The sequence below is a fragment of the Schistocerca piceifrons genome, unplaced genomic scaffold (assembly GCF_021461385.2).
Source record: "Schistocerca piceifrons isolate TAMUIC-IGC-003096 unplaced genomic scaffold, iqSchPice1.1 HiC_scaffold_279, whole genome shotgun sequence".
Taxonomy (NCBI): Eukaryota; Metazoa; Arthropoda; class Insecta; order Orthoptera; family Acrididae; genus Schistocerca; species Schistocerca piceifrons.
The window spans coordinates 1-18,034 of record NW_025728492.1 but is presented as its reverse complement, the minus strand read 5'-3'; the positions used below and the strand labels follow the sequence as shown (position 1 = coordinate 18,034).

Below are 18,034 nucleotides of genomic sequence, written 5' to 3'. Positions count from 1 at the left end.
TGTATAATCGAACCGGTCTGCGCAGAATGCTGACAGGATACGAACTCCGTGCACTGATTACGGGAGGGCTACCAGCGCTACGAGACGAGCCATTACGGAAGCGTTAAAATCTTCGCCCGGACAGGGACTCGAACCCTGGACCCTTAGTTTAAAAGCCTAATGCTCTACCGACTGAGCTATCCGGGCTCACGCTTGTTGTGGATGAAGCGGCTGCAAGCAATGTGAATAACTGGAACGCGTGTGTAGGCGTACTACGGTAATTGCTGGCTTCTGGCGCAACTAGCGACTTCACCGACTTGCCACTGACGCTGGTAGCAGCCCAACAACGGACCAGTGCCTCTTCTCCCTTTATCCCGGTGCTGACAGTAATTGCATCTCGTGCCTGTTTCCCCCGATTACGCTCGGTTGAAGCTCCGGAAGGAGGGCGACAAACGAACGTTGGAAGGCCAAAACATGGACGGTCGTGTGCGCAAACACTTCCCATCCGGTACCGGGAGTCGAACCTGGGCCTCCTGGGTGAAAGCCAGGTATCCTAGCCACTTTTTTTTTTTTTTTTTTTACTCAGAAATGAATGTTCTTTATTTATACATAACAGTGTGAAAAATGCTGCTGCATGGGCATGAATGTATTATAACAAACAGAAAACACAAAAACCTATAAGTACTTTCTTTCACAGAGCATTCCACAAGATGAGCAAATTAGAATAACAAAAATCAGTCTTGATGCATTCTTATTTCAAACTTTAGTTAAAGTTTCTATGTTGGGTGCTCCTTTCTTCAAAACGATACTTTTCAATGACCGAGTTTCCCTTTGCATTTCTTGTGACCCTGTAATAGTACTTCAGTTTTTCAACATTCATCAAACGATCCAAGAAGTCTTCATCGTGTGTTATCAGTATGAGCTGAAAATTCTTGTTCTCCCTCCTTAAATTTATAAGGTCTGTGAGAGTTTCTCCAAGACTGTCTATGTTCTCCCTATCCAAATTTGTGGTTGGTTCATCCAGAGCTAAGATTCCACAATTAATACTTAGAATTTCTGCCAAAGCAATTCGGATAACAAGCGACGCTAGAACCTTCTGCCCAGCACTGCAGCGTCCCTTCATATCAATCTCAACATCATTCTTCACCTGAACAACCCGATAGTTGAATGTTCGCTTCTTGTCTGCACTCGTGGTTTCAGGAGCATCTGTTTTAATTTCTATATAATCAATATCATTCCCACGATAGATTTTTCGCCACAGTTCTCTTATAATCGTATTAATCTTCCTCATGCGCTCCTGATGAAAGTAAATGAGTGACCAATCCAAAGCGACAAAGTATTTGTTCAGATCAGCTGATGCTAGCTGGTTTACCTTAATTCGTCGCTGCAGATCATTGTATTTTTTTTCTGCATTTTTATATATGTCCTTATTTAGATCTCGTCGCAGAGTATTCACACTATCTCTTAATTCCTTAAATCGTCCTTCTGAAATTGATTTCTCCTCTTTGACAGCTGAAATTTCTCTGCAGAGACGACTTTTCTCTTCTTCAATGGTTTTCACTTGGAACTTACCAAGGCGCTGTTTTACTTTATCTATTACACTCTTCAGTTCTTCAGCTTCTACCTGTTTCTCCTTCAATATTTTGTTATCTTCAAGTTCTCTTGCTTTCAGCTGCTGATTTGAAATTTTTTCTTTAAGCTTATCAATGTTTTCACACGTTCTTCTGTTTTTATCTGCAAGGGTCTCCTTTTTAGAGTCCAGTTCTATCAATCTTTCTTGAACTGACGTAAGTTTCTCTTTCATGCCGCTCTGTTCATACCGTTGAATGCTATTATGCCAATTACAAATTTCATCATGTTTCCTTCCTTGCTCAACAATCTTATTTTGTCCCTGATCTACATTTTTTCGATTTTCTGTAACTCTAATATTTTTTGACTGCACTGCAGAATCAAGTGTCTCTCTAGCTTCTTGAAGTCGGGTCTCGAGCACCTCAATTTCTGACTGTATCATCACATGCATACTTTGCAACTCCTGCAAACGTTCCTCCAGTTGTCGACGTTTCTGCTGTCCACTTTCGAGCTTCAATTTCTTTTCCATAAGTACATTTTTGCGCTCCCTCAGCTGGTTGACTCTCTCTGAATGCCTTCTCAGTGACTCCTGCTTCATGTGGAGTGCACGCTGAATAGCACTGACTTGTGCTCGAAGCTCCTCCTGCTCTGCCAGGGCTTCCTCCATGGAGCGTGACGATCCTGTGGGCATCTTAGACTGCAGCTCCTGAATTTCTTTGTCTATGCGGCGCAGTTCTGTCTGCAACTGATCAATGCGGACTACATCTCCTTGGATATCCTTTGCCATCTGCTCCTTTGCTTTTGGACCCAGTAACTGCTCCTTCAAATCTTTAATCTGTTTCCGAGCTGCATCTAAAGCCTCTTCTGTTTGATGAAGTGACTCTTTCATTTCTGGTATCTCCTTGGTGCGCATGATATCAGTTCTTTCATAAGCAGGTTTCATTTGCAAAAGTTTATCATATTCCTTTAGCTTATTTTCTAGTTCTTTCTTATTGTCCTGAAGGCGTGCTGGGACTTCACTGACTTTATTACTCAGTTCATATGCAAGTTCAGCAGCTTCAGAAGCGGCTTCAAACTCCCTATGACACAATGGACAGCAAGGATCTTCCTGTTCCAGTTTCTGAATGTAGCGACGGAACATGTATTCCGAAGCACTGAGCGTTCCTTTTTGGTCCTGCAGTTCTTGTATTCTATCAGAAACACTTTGTATGTACTCATCAAAATCTTGCCTGCCACACAAATCATATATTTCTTCTTCAAATTTTCGCAGCTCTCTTTCTTTCAAATCCAACTGCTCCTTGTGATGGGCTCGTTTCACTTCAAGTGCAGCCGCCTCATTCTGCTTACTATTTATCTTCTCATTGATGTTGTTGATCTGACGAGTCAGTTGAAGCATGCAAGCATCCAAGTCATGTTTCAAATTTTGTTGTGGCACTGTAAACAAAAGGTGGCGCAGTGCTTCATTGTGTTTGTTCTTTAGTTTTTTGAGTTCGGACTCCTTAGATGCCTTCAGTTTGTTCTGGATATCAAGCTGTGCCTGCTCACTACTCAACAGCTGCAATGTCTGAACTTCTTTATCCACAATAACTAGCTTATCATCCAGCCTGTTGCTCTCTTGGTGCTGATCTCTAATTTCTTTTTTCAGCTGTTCTTCATCAAGTTCTTGACAAGGAGTTTCCCAGTTAGTTTTTGCTTGCTCCAGTTCTCTTCCTAATTTGACAAGTTCTTCACCAGATTTCTCTATATCTTCAATTTCTGTTTTGACACTCCATTCTTCAGCTTTATTATCTTCTGCTTGTCGTTTTTTTGAGGTGATTTCCTGCTCTAGCTTTGCTTTAGTGTCTCTAGCAATGTCTATTTTACTTTGGAGTTCCTGCTCTTCTCTTTGAAACCTGTTCCGTAACTGCTCAAACTGTACCTTTGACTCTCTTATTTTATCGTCGACTTGATGCATTAAATTTGAGACAAGAACTTCTGAAGAAAATGTATCTTCTTTTACTCTTATTTGAAATGTTTCTGCCAATCTCTGTAGATTCTTATTGCGTGCATCTATTCGAGTATTATGATCTTCTTCCTCTTTCTGAAGTTTTCCAAGAGTCATCTGCTCTTGGCTTGTTTCTTCCAATACTCGCTCCTCATCCCTAGATATCTGCTGAAGTTCAATCTCCATAGATTTCAAGTGCTCCTGCCAGTTCCTTGCTTCAGTTTTAAAACTGTTGATTAAATCAGTTATTTCTTCTAAAGTTTTCCACTCAAGCACTTCCTTAATATTCTTCTTTAAATCTGATTGTTGCGATTCTAGTATTTTCATCTTGTCTTCAGCTCTTTCTTTCTCCCTGGTGAGCTGAAGGAAATCCTTTTCCACATCACAAATTTCATCTAGTTTTTCTAGCAAAGGTGATAGTTTATCGCTCAAGTTATCTATTTTGTCCTGAGTTACTGCCAGACGACTCTCTGCCTCTTGTAAATCCTTCTTTTTTGAAACAGTCTCATCTTTTATCTCTTGTTGTGATTTCAGAAGTTTCTCATCAGTGCTGATTTCTGTATTTACTGCTTTCCTAAGATCTCTGATGTGTTCCAAACATTTATTAAGTTTTGTTGCATCGAATATGGAATCAAACTTCTCCTTGAGTTTCTTTCCCTCATCCATTGGCCAGTTAGAATCTTCTTGATGGCAAAATATAACATTGCTCAGAACAGCTTTTGATACACCAAAAACATGAGACATTTCTAAATTTACATCAATGCACCGTCCACCAACCTGTACAACTTCACCACTAGACTTCTTCCTATGAATTACTGGATCCAGTGTTTTCAATTGCAAATTTTTTGCCTTCTGTGTTGTTTGTAACGTACGTGTGATGACAACTTCTTCGCCTTTGCGATCAGCCATCAACAATTTTATTTGGCCCCTTGTCTCTGGCTGACGAGCCATCTTCGGGTCATGAACAAACGACTGCCCTTGTTTAGTTCCTGCTGGCACCTCACCTGTAGCTGCATACTTCAGGGCTTCAATTGTCGTCGTCTTACCACATCCGTTCTGCCCTAATATCAGCGTCACAGGTGATTGAAACGTAATCATCTGCTGATCACTGTCGTTCGGACCAAAGCTTCGGATTCCCTGTATCTGCATCTTAAGTAATCTAGCCATTATATCGAATTTTAAAGGACCGAATACGAACAAATAACTGTAAACAATATCAATAGTGATACAATCCGTCACATCACGGAAGGGCGCCTATCCTCTAATCAGTGTTACCTACATTAATGTACCAATTGCGCTTTCATAATATGACACTATCTTTAAAACACAAATCATCAACAATTTCTGACAGCCAAATTTCCACGCTGAAAACACATGCCATACACCCGCCAATATCTAATCATGTTTACCATCACTAGACCACACCGGATTTGCTCGATAAACGTGAGATTTACTCCCTCTCCTCTCGCATTTCGTGCTGAATCCGGACTCAGTGGTGTTCTCTGTTTGCGAGCATATTTGCGCGTGCAGACTGGCATGGCGCACAGCTCGAAACTGACTATTCATTGCTGTTTGCATCATATTTTACTCATAACAGGGGAGGAGAAAGGTCAAAGTTGTACCTTGCCATAAGTGGATGTAAACGTTTTGACGCTGAGGCGTGGACTCCTTGTGGATAACAAACGACAATTCAGTTCGTTCCCTAGCAACAGCAACGCCGTTAATTCAGCCATGATGTACAGCAAATTAAATGCCCCTGGTGAGGGTCAAACTCCCTAACTTAAGATTATGAGACCTACGCGCTACCCATTGCGCTACCGAGGCACGTCTGCAACCAACGTCCCAGGAAACTTGGTAACTCTCGCATATTAGAGACAGACAGTTTGCGCTTTCTCAAGAATCTGTTGTGTTGCTACACGTGCTTTCCCGACTTGCTAGATTAAACTGCTGCCGCAGCTTTGTCAACGGAAAGCAGCACTGCCTGAGGTTGCAGTACATCGCCCTTGCGGCACCTGAACACAGCGGCCTGTAGGGCCAGGCTGACGCTCGAGTTCAGAAATAGCACGCTTCCCTCCAATTACGGTCTCTTGCGTGCTGCGTGTTTGGTTCTTCTCACAGCGAATCGTGCTGTACATTCCTGAGGCTGACGCAGCTCAAGCGAGCAATCGGCGCGGCAGCATTATAGCGAGAACAGCAAAACGATGCATCGGCCGGGAGTCGAACCCGGGCCGCCCGCGTGGTAGGCCAACAGCCTACCACTTTTTTAGTTGTTGTTCTCATTTTGTTAGTTGCATTTGTTGGGGGCGGTCGTCCGTGCTTCCCGAGCACATTCCAGGGTAGGTGTCTGCAGGGAAAGTGGGATTGCCACCCAACGACGTCGGATACAACCGAAAAAAGTGCTACACACGCGGAGTCCCCCACTACACTGCCTAAAAGCGACCGCTCATCACTATCGTGTGAGTAACCTTGCAGCCGCGGCAACGAGTCTTGCCCAAAGACGCAGCGTGCGTGGAGGCGCGGCCCGAACGCGTGTGGATGCACCCTCCTACCTCGTAAAGCGCCTACAGCTACCATCACCGTGGGCCGCTGCCGGCGGGCGGGAAGCCGACACAGCGCGGCGTTGGGAGCAGCGGGTGTGCGGTGGTGGTGTAATGGTGAGCATAGTTGCCTTCCAAGCAGTTGATCCGGGTTCGATTCCCGGCCACCGCAACGGGCGCAAATTTTTACGTATGAGTATGCGAGCCACGTGCAGGCCATCCTGTAGTATGTCCCGACTTGTCCCGACTTTGCTCGGCTGACGCGAAAGCTGACGCTTGGAATTCGCCCTTATCAAAAGGACAGGCGCTATAAACGGCTGTGAGAGGTGAGGTGTAGCGAGGTACCAAAACGACAGGCAAACTGCGACATTTTCTGCTCCTTCTTCTTGAACAAAAAAATAAAAAGAAAAGGGACGCAGTCGGTAGGACTCGAACCTACGCTCCCAGAGGGAATCTGATTTCTAGTCAGACGCCTTAACCACTCGGCCACGACTGCTCGTAGCTAAACGTTCCCTCGAATCGTGTATAATCGAACCGGTCTGCGCAGAATGCTGACAGGATACGAACTCCGTGCACTGATTACGGGAGGGCTACCAGCGCTACGAGACGAGCCATTACGGAAGCGTTAAAATCTTCGCCCGGACAGGGACTCGAACCCTGGACCCTTAGTTTAAAAGCCTAATGCTCTACCGACTGAGCTATCCGGGCTCACGCTTGTTGTGGATGAAGCGGCTGCAAGCAATGTGAATAACTGGAACGCGTGTGTAGGCGTACTACGGTAATTGCTGGCTTCTGGCGCAACTAGCGACTTCACCGACTTGCCACTGACGCTGGTAGCAGCCCAACAACGGACCAGTGCCTCTTCTCCCTTTATCCCGGTGCTGACAGTAATTGCATCTCGTGCCTGTTTCCCCCGATTACGCTCAGTTGAAGCTCCGGAAGGAGGGCGACAAACGAACGTTGGAAGGCCAAAACATGGACGGTCGTGTGCGCAAACACTTCCCATCCGGTACCGGGAGTCGAACCTGGGCCTCCTGGGTGAAAGCCAGGTATCCTAGCCACTTTTTTTTTTTTTTTTTTTTACTCAGAAATGAATGTTCTTTATTTATACATAACAGTGTGAAAAATGCTGCTGCATGGGCATGAATGTATTATAACAAACAGAAAACACAAAAACCTATAAGTACTTTCTTTCACAGAGCATTCCACAAGATGAGCAAATTAGAATAACAAAAATCAGTCTTGATGCATTCTTATTTCAAACTTTAGTTAAAGTTTCTATGTTGGGTGCTCCTTTCTTCAAAACGATACTTTTCAATGACCGAGTTTCCCTTTGCATTTCTTGTGACCCTGTAATAGTACTTCAGTTTTTCAACATTCATCAAACGATCCAAGAAGTCTTCATCGTGTGTTATCAGTATGAGCTGAAAATTCTTGTTCTCCCTCCTTAAATTTATAAGGTCTGTGAGAGTTTCTCCAAGACTGTCTATGTTCTCCCTATCCAAATTTGTGGTTGGTTCATCCAGAGCTAAGATTCCACAATTAATACTTAGAATTTCTGCCAAAGCAATTCGGATAACAAGCGACGCTAGAACCTTCTGCCCAGCACTGCAGCGTCCCTTCATATCAATCTCAACATCATTCTTCACCTGAACAACCCGATAGTTGAATGTTCGCTTCTTGTCTGCACTCGTGGTTTCAGGAGCATCTGTTTTAATTTCTATATAATCAATATCATTCCCACGATAGATTTTTCGCCACAGTTCTCTTATAATCGTATTAATCTTCCTCATGCGCTCCTGATGAAAGTAAATGAGTGACCAATCCAAAGCGACAAAGTATTTGTTCAGATCAGCTGATGCTAGCTGGTTTACCTTAATTCGTCGCTGCAGATCATTGTATTTTTTTTCTGCATTTTTATATATGTCCTTATTTAGATCTCGTCGCAGAGTATTCACACTATCTCTTAATTCCTTAAATCGTCCTTCTGAAATTGATTTCTCCTCTTTGACAGCTGAAATTTCTCTGCAGAGACGACTTTTCTCTTCTTCAATGGTTTTCACTTGGAACTTACCAAGGCGCTGTTTTACTTTATCTATTACACTCTTCAGTTCTTCAGCTTCTACCTGTTTCTCCTTCAATATTTTGTTATCTTCAAGTTCTCTTGCTTTCAGCTGCTGATTTGAAATTTTTTCTTTAAGCTTATCAATGTTTTCACACGTTCTTCTGTTTTTATCTGCAAGGGTCTCCTTTTTAGAGTCCAGTTCTATCAATCTTTCTTGAACTGACGTAAGTTTCTCTTTCATGCCGCTCTGTTCATACCGTTGAATGCTATTATGCCAATTACAAATTTCATCATGTTTCCTTCCTTGCTCAACAATCTTATTTTGTCCCTGATCTACATTTTTTCGATTTTCTGTAACTCTAATATTTTTTGACTGCACTGCAGAATCAAGTGTCTCTCTAGCTTCTTGAAGTCGGGTCTCGAGCACCTCAATTTCTGACTGTATCATCACATGCATACTTTGCAACTCCTGCAAACGTTCCTCCAGTTGTCGACGTTTCTGCTGTCCACTTTCGAGCTTCAATTTCTTTTCCATAAGTACATTTTTGCGCTCCCTCAGCTGGTTGACTCTCTCTGAATGCCTTCTCAGTGACTCCTGCTTCATGTGGAGTGCACGCTGAATAGCACTGACTTGTGCTCGAAGCTCCTCCTGCTCTGCCAGGGCTTCCTCCATGGAGCGTGACGATCCTGTGGGCATCTTAGACTGCAGCTCCTGAATTTCTTTGTCTATGCGGCGCAGTTCTGTCTGCAACTGATCAATGCGGACTACATCTCCTTGGATATCCTTTGCCATCTGCTCCTTTGCTTTTGGACCCAGTAACTGCTCCTTCAAATCTTTAATCTGTTTCCGAGCTGCATCTAAAGCCTCTTCTGTTTGATGAAGTGACTCTTTCATTTCTGGTATCTCCTTGGTGCGCATGATATCAGTTCTTTCATAAGCAGGTTTCATTTGCAAAAGTTTATCATATTCCTTTAGCTTATTTTCTAGTTCTTTCTTATTGTCCTGAAGGCGTGCTGGGACTTCACTGACTTTATTACTCAGTTCATATGCAAGTTCAGCAGCTTCAGAAGCGGCTTCAAACTCCCTATGACACAATGGACAGCAAGGATCTTCCTGTTCCAGTTTCTGAATGTAGCGACGGAACATGTATTCCGAAGCACTGAGCGTTCCTTTTTGGTCCTGCAGTTCTTGTATTCTATCAGAAACACTTTGTATGTACTCATCAAAATCTTGCCTGCCACACAAATCATATATTTCTTCTTCAAATTTTCGCAGCTCTCTTTCTTTCAAATCCAACTGCTCCTTGTGATGGGCTCGTTTCACTTCAAGTGCAGCCGCCTCATTCTGCTTACTATTTATCTTCTCATTGATGTTGTTGATCTGACGAGTCAGTTGAAGCATGCAAGCATCCAAGTCATGTTTCAAATTTTGTTGTGGCACTGTAAACAAAAGGTGGCGCAGTGCTTCATTGTGTTTGTTCTTTAGTTTTTTGAGTTCGGACTCCTTAGATGCCTTCAGTTTGTTCTGGATATCAAGCTGTGCCTGCTCACTACTCAACAGCTGCAATGTCTGAACTTCTTTATCCACAATAACTAGCTTATCATCCAGCCTGTTGCTCTCTTGGTGCTGATCTCTAATTTCTTTTTTCAGCTGTTCTTCATCAAGTTCTTGACAAGCAGTTTCCCAGTTAGTTTTTGCTTGCTCCAGTTCTCTTCCTAATTTGACAAGTTCTTCACCAGATTTCTCTATATCTTCAATTTCTGTTTTGACACTCCATTCTTCAGCTTTATTATCTTCTGCTTGTCGTTTTTTTGAGGTGATTTCCTGCTCTAGCTTTGCTTTAGTGTCTCTAGCAATGTCTATTTTACTTTGGAGTTCCTGCTCTTCTCTTTGAAACCTGTTCCGTAACTGCTCAAACTGTACCTTTGACTCTCTTATTTTATCGTCGACTTGATGCATTAAATTTGAGACAAGAACTTCTGAAGAAAATGTATCTTCTTTTACTCTTATTTGAAATGTTTCTGCCAATCTCTGTAGATTCTTATTGCGTGCATCTATTCGAGTATTATGATCTTCTTCCTCTTTCTGAAGTTTTCCAAGAGTCATCTGCTCTTGGCTTGTTTCTTCCAATACTCGCTCCTCATCCCTAGATATCTGCTGAAGTTCAATCTCCATAGATTTCAAGTGCTCCTGCCAGTTCCTTGCTTCAGTTTTAAAACTGTTGATTAAATCAGTTATTTCTTCTAAAGTTTTCCACTCAAGCACTTCCTTAATATTCTTCTTTAAATCTGATTGTTGCGATTCTAGTATTTTCATCTTGTCTTCAGCTCTTTCTTTCTCCCTGGTGAGCTGAAGGAAATCCTTTTCCACATCACAAATTTCATCTAGTTTTTCTAGCAAAGGTGATAGTTTATCGCTCAAGTTATCTATTTTGTCCTGAGTTACTGCCAGACGACTCTCTGCCTCTTGTAAATCCTTCTTTTTTGAAACAGTCTCATCTTTTATCTCTTGTTGTGATTTCAGAAGTTTCTCATCAGTGCTGATTTCTGTATTTACTGCTTTCCTAAGATCTCTGATGTGTTCCAAACATTTATTAAGTTTTGTTGCATCGAATATGGAATCAAACTTCTCCTTGAGTTTCTTTCCCTCATCCATTGGCCAGTTAGAATCTTCTTGATGGCAAAATATAACATTGCTCAGAACAGCTTTTGATACACCAAAAACATGAGACATTTCTAAATTTACATCAATGCACCGTCCACCAACCTGTACAACTTCACCACTAGACTTCTTCCTATGAATTACTGGATCCAGTGTTTTCAATTGCAAATTTTTTGCCTTCTGTGTTGTTTGTAACGTACGTGTGATGACAACTTCTTCGCCTTTGCGATCAGCCATCAACAATTTTATTTGGCCCCTTGTCTCTGGCTGACGAGCCATCTTCGGGTCATGAACAAACGACTGCCCTTGTTTAGTTCCTGCTGGCACCTCACCTGTAGCTGCATACTTCAGGGCTTCAATTGTCGTCGTCTTACCACATCCGTTCTGCCCTAATATCAGCGTCACAGGTGATTGAAACGTAATCATCTGCTGATCACTGTCGTTCGGACCAAAGCTTCGGATTCCCTGTATCTGCATCTTAAGTAATCTAGCCATTATATCGAATTTTAAAGGACCGAATACGAACAAATAACTGTAAACAATATCAATAGTGATACAATCCGTCACATCACGGAAGGGCGCCTATCCTCTAATCAGTGTTACCTACATTAATGTACCAATTGCGCTTTCATAATATGACACTATCTTTAAAACACAAATCATCAACAATTTCTGACAGCCAAATTTCCACGCTGAAAACACATGCCATACACCCGCCAATATCTAATCATGTTTACCATCACTAGACCACACCGGATTTGCTCGATAAACGTGAGATTTACTCCCTCTCCTCTCGCATTTCGTGCTGAATCCGGACTCAGTGGTGTTCTCTGTTTGCGAGCATATTTGCGCGTGCAGACTGGCATGGCGCACAGCTCGAAACTGACTATTCATTGCTGTTTGCATCATATTTTACTCATAACAGGGGAGGAGAAAGGTCAAAGTTGTACCTTGCCATAAGTGGATGTAAACGTTTTGACGCTGAGGCGTGGACTCCTTGTGGATAACAAACGACAATTCAGTTCGTTCCCTAGCAACAGCAACGCCGTTAATTCAGCCATGATGTACAGCAAATTAAATGCCCCTGGTGAGGGTCAAACTCCCTAACTTAAGATTATGAGACCTACGCGCTACCCATTGCGCTACCGAGGCACGTCTGCAACCAACGTCCCAGGAAACTTGGTAACTCTCGCATATTAGAGACAGACAGTTTGCGCTTTCTCAAGAATCTGTTGTGTTGCTACACGTGCTTTCCCGACTTGCTAGATTAAACTGCTGCCGCAGCTTTGTCAACGGAAAGCAGCACTGCCTGAGGTTGCAGTACATCGCCCTTGCGGCACCTGAACACAGCGGCCTGTAGGGCCAGGCTGACGCTCGAGTTCAGAAATAGCACGCTTCCCTCCAATTACGGTCTCTTGCGTGCTGCGTGTTTGGTTCTTCTCACAGCGAATCGTGCTGTACATTCCTGAGGCTGACGCAGCTCAAGCGAGCAATCGGCGCGGCAGCATTATAGCGAGAACAGCAAAACGATGCATCGGCCGGGAGTCGAACCCGGGCCGCCCGCGTGGTAGGCCAACAGCCTACCACTTTTTTAGTTGTTGTTCTCATTTTGTTAGTTGCATTTGTTGGGGGCGGTCGTCCGTGCTTCCCGAGCACATTCCAGGGTAGGTGTCTGCAGGGAAAGTGGGATTGCCACCCAACGACGTCGGATACAACCGAAAAAAGTGCTACACACGCGGAGTCCCCCACTACACTGCCTAAAAGCGACCGCTCATCACTATCGTGTGAGTAACCTTGCAGCCGCGGCAACGAGTCTTGCCCAAAGACGCAGCGTGCGTGGAGGCGCGGCCCGAACGCGTGTGGATGCACCCTCCTACCTCGTAAAGCGCCTACAGCTACCATCACCGTGGGCCGCTGCCGGCGGGCGGGAAGCCGACACAGCGCGGCGTTGGGAGCAGCGGGTGTGCGGTGGTGGTGTAATGGTGAGCATAGTTGCCTTCCAAGCAGTTGATCCGGGTTCGATTCCCGGCCACCGCAACGGGCGCAAATTTTTACGTATGAGTATGCGAGCCACGTGCAGGCCATCCTGTAGTATGTCCCGACTTGTCCCGACTTTGCTCGGCTGACGCGAAAGCTGACGCTTGGAATTCGCCCTTATCAAAAGGACAGGCGCTATAAACGGCTGTGAGAGGTGAGGTGTAGCGAGGTACCAAAACGACAGGCAAACTGCGACATTTTCTGCTCCTTCTTCTTGAACAAAAAAATAAAAAGAAAAGGGACGCAGTCGGTAGGACTCGAACCTACGCTCCCAGAGGGAATCTGATTTCTAGTCAGACGCCTTAACCACTCGGCCACGACTGCTCGTAGCTAAACGTTCCCTCGAATCGTGTATAATCGAACCGGTCTGCGCAGAATGCTGACAGGATACGAACTCCGTGCACTGATTACGGGAGGGCTACCAGCGCTACGAGACGAGCCATTACGGAAGCGTTAAAATCTTCGCCCGGACAGGGACTCGAACCCTGGACCCTTAGTTTAAAAGCCTAATGCTCTACCGACTGAGCTATCCGGGCTCACGCTTGTTGTGGATGAAGCGGCTGCAAGCAATGTGAATAACTGGAACGCGTGTGTAGGCGTACTACGGTAATTGCTGGCTTCTGGCGCAACTAGCGACTTCACCGACTTGCCACTGACGCTGGTAGCAGCCCAACAACGGACCAGTGCCTCTTCTCCCTTTATCCCGGTGCTGACAGTAATTGCATCTCGTGCCTGTTTCCCCCGATTACGCTCGGTTGAAGCTCCGGAAGGAGGGCGACAAACGAACGTTGGAAGGCCAAAACATGGACGGTCGTGTGCGCAAACACTTCCCATCCGGTACCGGGAGTCGAACCTGGGCCTCCTGGGTGAAAGCCAGGTATCCTAGCCACTTTTTTTTTTTTTTTTTTTACTCAGAAATGAATGTTCTTTATTTATACATAACAGTGTGAAAAATGCTGCTGCATGGGCATGAATGTATTATAACAAACAGAAAACACAAAAACCTATAAGTACTTTCTTTCACAGAGCATTCCACAAGATGAGCAAATTAGAATAACAAAAATCAGTCTTGATGCATTCTTATTTCAAACTTTAGTTAAAGTTTCTATGTTGGGTGCTCCTTTCTTCAAAACGATACTTTTCAATGACCGAGTTTCCCTTTGCATTTCTTGTGACCCTGTAATAGTACTTCAGTTTTTCAACATTCATCAAACGATCCAAGAAGTCTTCATCGTGTGTTATCAGTATGAGCTGAAAATTCTTGTTCTCCCTCCTTAAATTTATAAGGTCTGTGAGAGTTTCTCCAAGACTGTCTATGTTCTCCCTATCCAAATTTGTGGTTGGTTCATCCAGAGCTAAGATTCCACAATTAATACTTAGAATTTCTGCCAAAGCAATTCGGATAACAAGCGACGCTAGAACCTTCTGCCCAGCACTGCAGCGTCCCTTCATATCAATCTCAACATCATTCTTCACCTGAACAACCCGATAGTTGAATGTTCGCTTCTTGTCTGCACTCGTGGTTTCAGGAGCATCTGTTTTAATTTCTATATAATCAATATCATTCCCACGATAGATTTTTCGCCACAGTTCTCTTATAATCGTATTAATCTTCCTCATGCGCTCCTGATGAAAGTAAATGAGTGACCAATCCAAAGCGACAAAGTATTTGTTCAGATCAGCTGATGCTAGCTGGTTTACCTTAATTCGTCGCTGCAGATCATTGTATTTTTTTTCTGCATTTTTATATATGTCCTTATTTAGATCTCGTCGCAGAGTATTCACACTATCTCTTAATTCCTTAAATCGTCCTTCTGAAATTGATTTCTCCTCTTTGACAGCTGAAATTTCTCTGCAGAGACGACTTTTCTCTTCTTCAATGGTTTTCACTTGGAACTTACCAAGGCGCTGTTTTACTTTATCTATTACACTCTTCAGTTCTTCAGCTTCTACCTGTTTCTCCTTCAATATTTTGTTATCTTCAAGTTCTCTTGCTTTCAGCTGCTGATTTGAAATTTTTTCTTTAAGCTTATCAATGTTTTCACACGTTCTTCTGTTTTTATCTGCAAGGGTCTCCTTTTTAGAGTCCAGTTCTATCAATCTTTCTTGAACTGACGTAAGTTTCTCTTTCATGCCGCTCTGTTCATACCGTTGAATGCTATTATGCCAATTACAAATTTCATCATGTTTCCTTCCTTGCTCAACAATCTTATTTTGTCCCTGATCTACATTTTTTCGATTTTCTGTAACTCTAATATTTTTTGACTGCACTGCAGAATCAAGTGTCTCTCTAGCTTCTTGAAGTCGGGTCTCGAGCACCTCAATTTCTGACTGTATCATCACATGCATACTTTGCAACTCCTGCAAACGTTCCTCCAGTTGTCGACGTTTCTGCTGTCCACTTTCGAGCTTCAATTTCTTTTCCATAAGTACATTTTTGCGCTCCCTCAGCTGGTTGACTCTCTCTGAATGCCTTCTCAGTGACTCCTGCTTCATGTGGAGTGCACGCTGAATAGCACTGACTTGTGCTCGAAGCTCCTCCTGCTCTGCCAGGGCTTCCTCCATGGAGCGTGACGATCCTGTGGGCATCTTAGACTGCAGCTCCTGAATTTCTTTGTCTATGCGGCGCAGTTCTGTCTGCAACTGATCAATGCGGACTACATCTCCTTGGATATCCTTTGCCATCTGCTCCTTTGCTTTTGGACCCAGTAACTGCTCCTTCAAATCTTTAATCTGTTTCCGAGCTGCATCTAAAGCCTCTTCTGTTTGATGAAGTGACTCTTTCATTTCTGGTATCTCCTTGGTGCGCATGATATCAGTTCTTTCATAAGCAGGTTTCATTTGCAAAAGTTTATCATATTCCTTTAGCTTATTTTCTAGTTCTTTCTTATTGTCCTGAAGGCGTGCTGGGACTTCACTGACTTTATTACTCAGTTCATATGCAAGTTCAGCAGCTTCAGAAGCGGCTTCAAACTCCCTATGACACAATGGACAGCAAGGATCTTCCTGTTCCAGTTTCTGAATGTAGCGACGGAACATGTATTTCCGAAGCACTGAGCGTTCCTTTTTGGTCCTGCAGTTCTTGTATTCTATCAGAAACACTTTGTATGTACTCATCAAAATCTTGCCTGCCACACAAATCATATATTTCTTCTTCAAATTTTCGCAGCTCTCTTTCTTTCAAATCCAACTGCTCCTTGTGATGGGCTCGTTTCACTTCAAGTGCAGCCGCCTCATTCTGCTTACTATTTATCTTCTCATTGATGTTGTTGATCTGACGAGTCAGTTGAAGCATGCAAGCATCCAAGTCATGTTTCAAATTTTGTTGTGGCACTGTAAACAAAAGGTGGCGCAGTGCTTCATTGTGTTTGTTCTTTAGTTTTTTGAGTTCGGACTCCTTAGATGCCTTCAGTTTGTTCTGGATATCAAGCTGTGCCTGCTCACTACTCAACAGCTGCAATGTCTGAACTTCTTTATCCACAATAACTAGCTTATCATCCAGCCTGTTGCTCTCTTGGTGCTGATCTCTAATTTCTTTTTTCAGCTGTTCTTCATCAAGTTCTTGGACAAGCAGTTTCCCAGTTAGTTTTTGCTTGCTCCAGTTCTCTTCCTAATTTGACAAGTTCTTCACCAGATTTCTCTATATCTTCAATTTCTGTTTTGACACTCCATTCTTCAGCTTTATTATCTTCTGCTTGTCGTTTTTTTGAGGTGATTTCCTGCTCTAGCTTTGCTTTAGTGTCTCTAGCAATGTCTATTTTACTTTGGAGTTCCTGCTCTTCTCTTTGAAACCTGTTCCGTAACTGCTCAAACTGTACCTTGACTCTCTTATTTTATCGTCGACTTGATGCATTAAATTTGAGACAAGAACTTCTGAAGAAAATGTATCTTCTTTTACTCTTATTTGAAATGTTTCTGCAATCTCTGTAGATTCTTATTGCGTTGCATCTATTCGAGTATTATGATCTTCTTCCTCTTTCTGAAGTTTTCCAAGAGTCATCTGCTCTTGGCTTGTTTTCTTCCAATACTCGCTCCTCATCCCTAGATATCTGCTGAAGTTCAATCTCCATAGATTTCAAGTGCTCCTGCCAGTTCCTTGCTTCAGTTTTAAAACTGTTGATTAAATCAGTTATTTCTTCTAAAGTTTTCCACTCAAGCACTTCCTTAATATTCTTCTTTAAATCTGATTGTTGCGATTCTAGTATTTTCATCTTGTCTTCAGCTCTTTCTTTCTCCCTGGTGAGCTGAAGGAAATCCTTTTCCACATCACAAATTTCATCTAGTTTTTCTAGCAAAGGGTGATAGTTTATCGCTCAAGTTATCTATTTTGTCCTGAGTTACTGCCAGACGACTCTCTGCCTCTTGTAAATCCTTCTTTTTTGAAACAGTCTCATCTTTTATCTCTTGTTGTGATTTCAGAAGTTTCTCATCAGTGCTGATTTCTGTATTTACTGCTTTCCTAAGATCTCTGATGTGTTCCAAACATTTATTAAGTTTTGTTGCATCGAATATGGAATCAAACTTCTCCTTGAGTTTCTTTCCCTCATCCATTGGCCAGTTAGAATCTTCTTGATGGCAAAATATAACATTGCTCAGAACAGCTTTTGATACACAAAAACATGAGACATTTCTAAATTTACATCAATGCACCGTCCACCAACCTGTACAACTTCACCACTAGACTTCTTCCTATGAATTACTGGATCCAGTGTTTTCAATTGCAAATTTTTTGCCTTCTGTGTTGTTTGTAACGTACGTGTGATGACAACTTCTTCGCCTTTGCGATCAGCCATCAACAATTTTATTTGGCCCCTTGTCTCTGGCTGACGAGCCATCTTCGGGTCATGAACAAACGACTGCCCTTGTTTAGTTCCTGCTGGCACCTCACCTGTAGCTGCATACTTCAGGGCTTCAATTGTCGTCGTCTTACCCACATCCGTTCTGCCCTAATATCAGCGTCACAGGTGATTGAAACGTAATCATCTGCTGATCACTGTCGTTCGGACCAAAGCTTCGGATTCCCTGTATCTGCATCTTAAGTATCTAGCCATTATATCGAATTTTAAAGGACCGAATACGAACAAATAACTGTAAACAATATCAATAGTGATACAATCCGTCACATCACGGAAGGGCGCTCTATCCTCTAATCAGTGTTACCTACATTAATGTACCAATTGCGCTTTCATAATATGACACTA

At 43.1% G+C, this 18,034-nt stretch overlaps 6 protein-coding genes and 7 non-coding genes across 13 annotated transcripts; 2 read left to right on the top strand and 11 right to left on the bottom strand.

The window, feature by feature from the left end:
* Nucleotides 1-113: 113 nt before the first annotated feature.
* Trnak-uuu lies at nucleotides 114-186 on the bottom strand. The gene has a single exon. It is a non-coding gene; the product is annotated as a tRNA-Lys (tRNA).
* Nucleotides 187-742: 556 nt separating this feature from the next.
* Nucleotides 743-1,270, bottom strand: LOC124744186 (DNA repair protein RAD50-like). Its single transcript, XM_047248899.1, has one exon. It carries the CDS (start codon nucleotides 1,268-1,270, stop codon nucleotides 743-745), a length of 528 nt encoding a protein of 175 aa, XP_047104855.1.
* Nucleotides 1,271-1,352: 82 nt separating this feature from the next.
* LOC124744185 (DNA repair protein RAD50-like) lies at nucleotides 1,353-4,699 on the bottom strand. The gene is made up of 2 exons (XM_047248898.1): nucleotides 1,552-4,699; nucleotides 1,353-1,363 (listed from the first exon to the last, which is right to left on the bottom strand). Exons 1-2 carry the CDS (start codon nucleotides 4,697-4,699, stop codon nucleotides 1,353-1,355), a joined length of 3,159 nt encoding a protein of 1,052 aa, XP_047104854.1.
* Nucleotides 4,700-6,169: 1,470 nt separating this feature from the next.
* Nucleotides 6,170-6,241, top strand: Trnag-ucc. The gene has a single exon. It is a non-coding gene; the product is annotated as a tRNA-Gly (tRNA).
* Nucleotides 6,242-6,483: 242 nt separating this feature from the next.
* Trnas-aga lies at nucleotides 6,484-6,565 on the bottom strand. The gene has a single exon. It is a non-coding gene; the product is annotated as a tRNA-Ser (tRNA).
* Nucleotides 6,566-6,704: 139 nt separating this feature from the next.
* Nucleotides 6,705-6,777, bottom strand: Trnak-uuu. Its single transcript has one exon. It is a non-coding gene; the product is annotated as a tRNA-Lys (tRNA).
* A 557-nt stretch (nucleotides 6,778-7,334) lies between these two features.
* LOC124744184 (DNA repair protein RAD50-like) lies at nucleotides 7,335-7,862 on the bottom strand. The gene has a single exon (XM_047248897.1). It carries the CDS (start codon nucleotides 7,860-7,862, stop codon nucleotides 7,335-7,337), a length of 528 nt encoding a protein of 175 aa, XP_047104853.1.
* An 82-nt stretch (nucleotides 7,863-7,944) lies between these two features.
* On the bottom strand, nucleotides 7,945-11,291 carry LOC124744182 (DNA repair protein RAD50-like). Its single transcript, XM_047248896.1, has 2 exons — nucleotides 8,144-11,291; nucleotides 7,945-7,955 (listed from the first exon to the last, which is right to left on the bottom strand). The coding sequence occupies exons 1-2, from the start codon at nucleotides 11,289-11,291 to the stop codon at nucleotides 7,945-7,947; spliced, it is 3,159 nt and encodes a 1,052-aa protein (XP_047104852.1).
* Nucleotides 11,292-12,761: 1,470 nt separating this feature from the next.
* Nucleotides 12,762-12,833, top strand: Trnag-ucc. Its single transcript has one exon. It is a non-coding gene; the product is annotated as a tRNA-Gly (tRNA).
* Nucleotides 12,834-13,075: 242 nt separating this feature from the next.
* Trnas-aga lies at nucleotides 13,076-13,157 on the bottom strand. The gene has a single exon. It is a non-coding gene; the product is annotated as a tRNA-Ser (tRNA).
* A 139-nt stretch (nucleotides 13,158-13,296) lies between these two features.
* On the bottom strand, nucleotides 13,297-13,369 carry Trnak-uuu. Its single transcript has one exon. It is a non-coding gene; the product is annotated as a tRNA-Lys (tRNA).
* Nucleotides 13,370-13,925: 556 nt separating this feature from the next.
* Nucleotides 13,926-14,453, bottom strand: LOC124744181 (DNA repair protein RAD50-like). The gene has a single exon (XM_047248895.1). The coding sequence runs from the start codon at nucleotides 14,451-14,453 to the stop codon at nucleotides 13,926-13,928; it is 528 nt and encodes a 175-aa protein (XP_047104851.1).
* An 82-nt stretch (nucleotides 14,454-14,535) lies between these two features.
* On the bottom strand, nucleotides 14,536-17,668 carry LOC124744180 (DNA repair protein RAD50-like). Its single transcript, XM_047248894.1, has 5 exons — nucleotides 17,590-17,668; nucleotides 17,175-17,434; nucleotides 15,962-16,443; nucleotides 14,735-15,810; nucleotides 14,536-14,546 (listed from the first exon to the last, which is right to left on the bottom strand). Exons 1-5 carry the CDS (start codon nucleotides 17,666-17,668, stop codon nucleotides 14,536-14,538), a joined length of 1,908 nt encoding a protein of 635 aa, XP_047104850.1.
* Nucleotides 17,669-18,034: the final 366 nt, after the last annotated feature.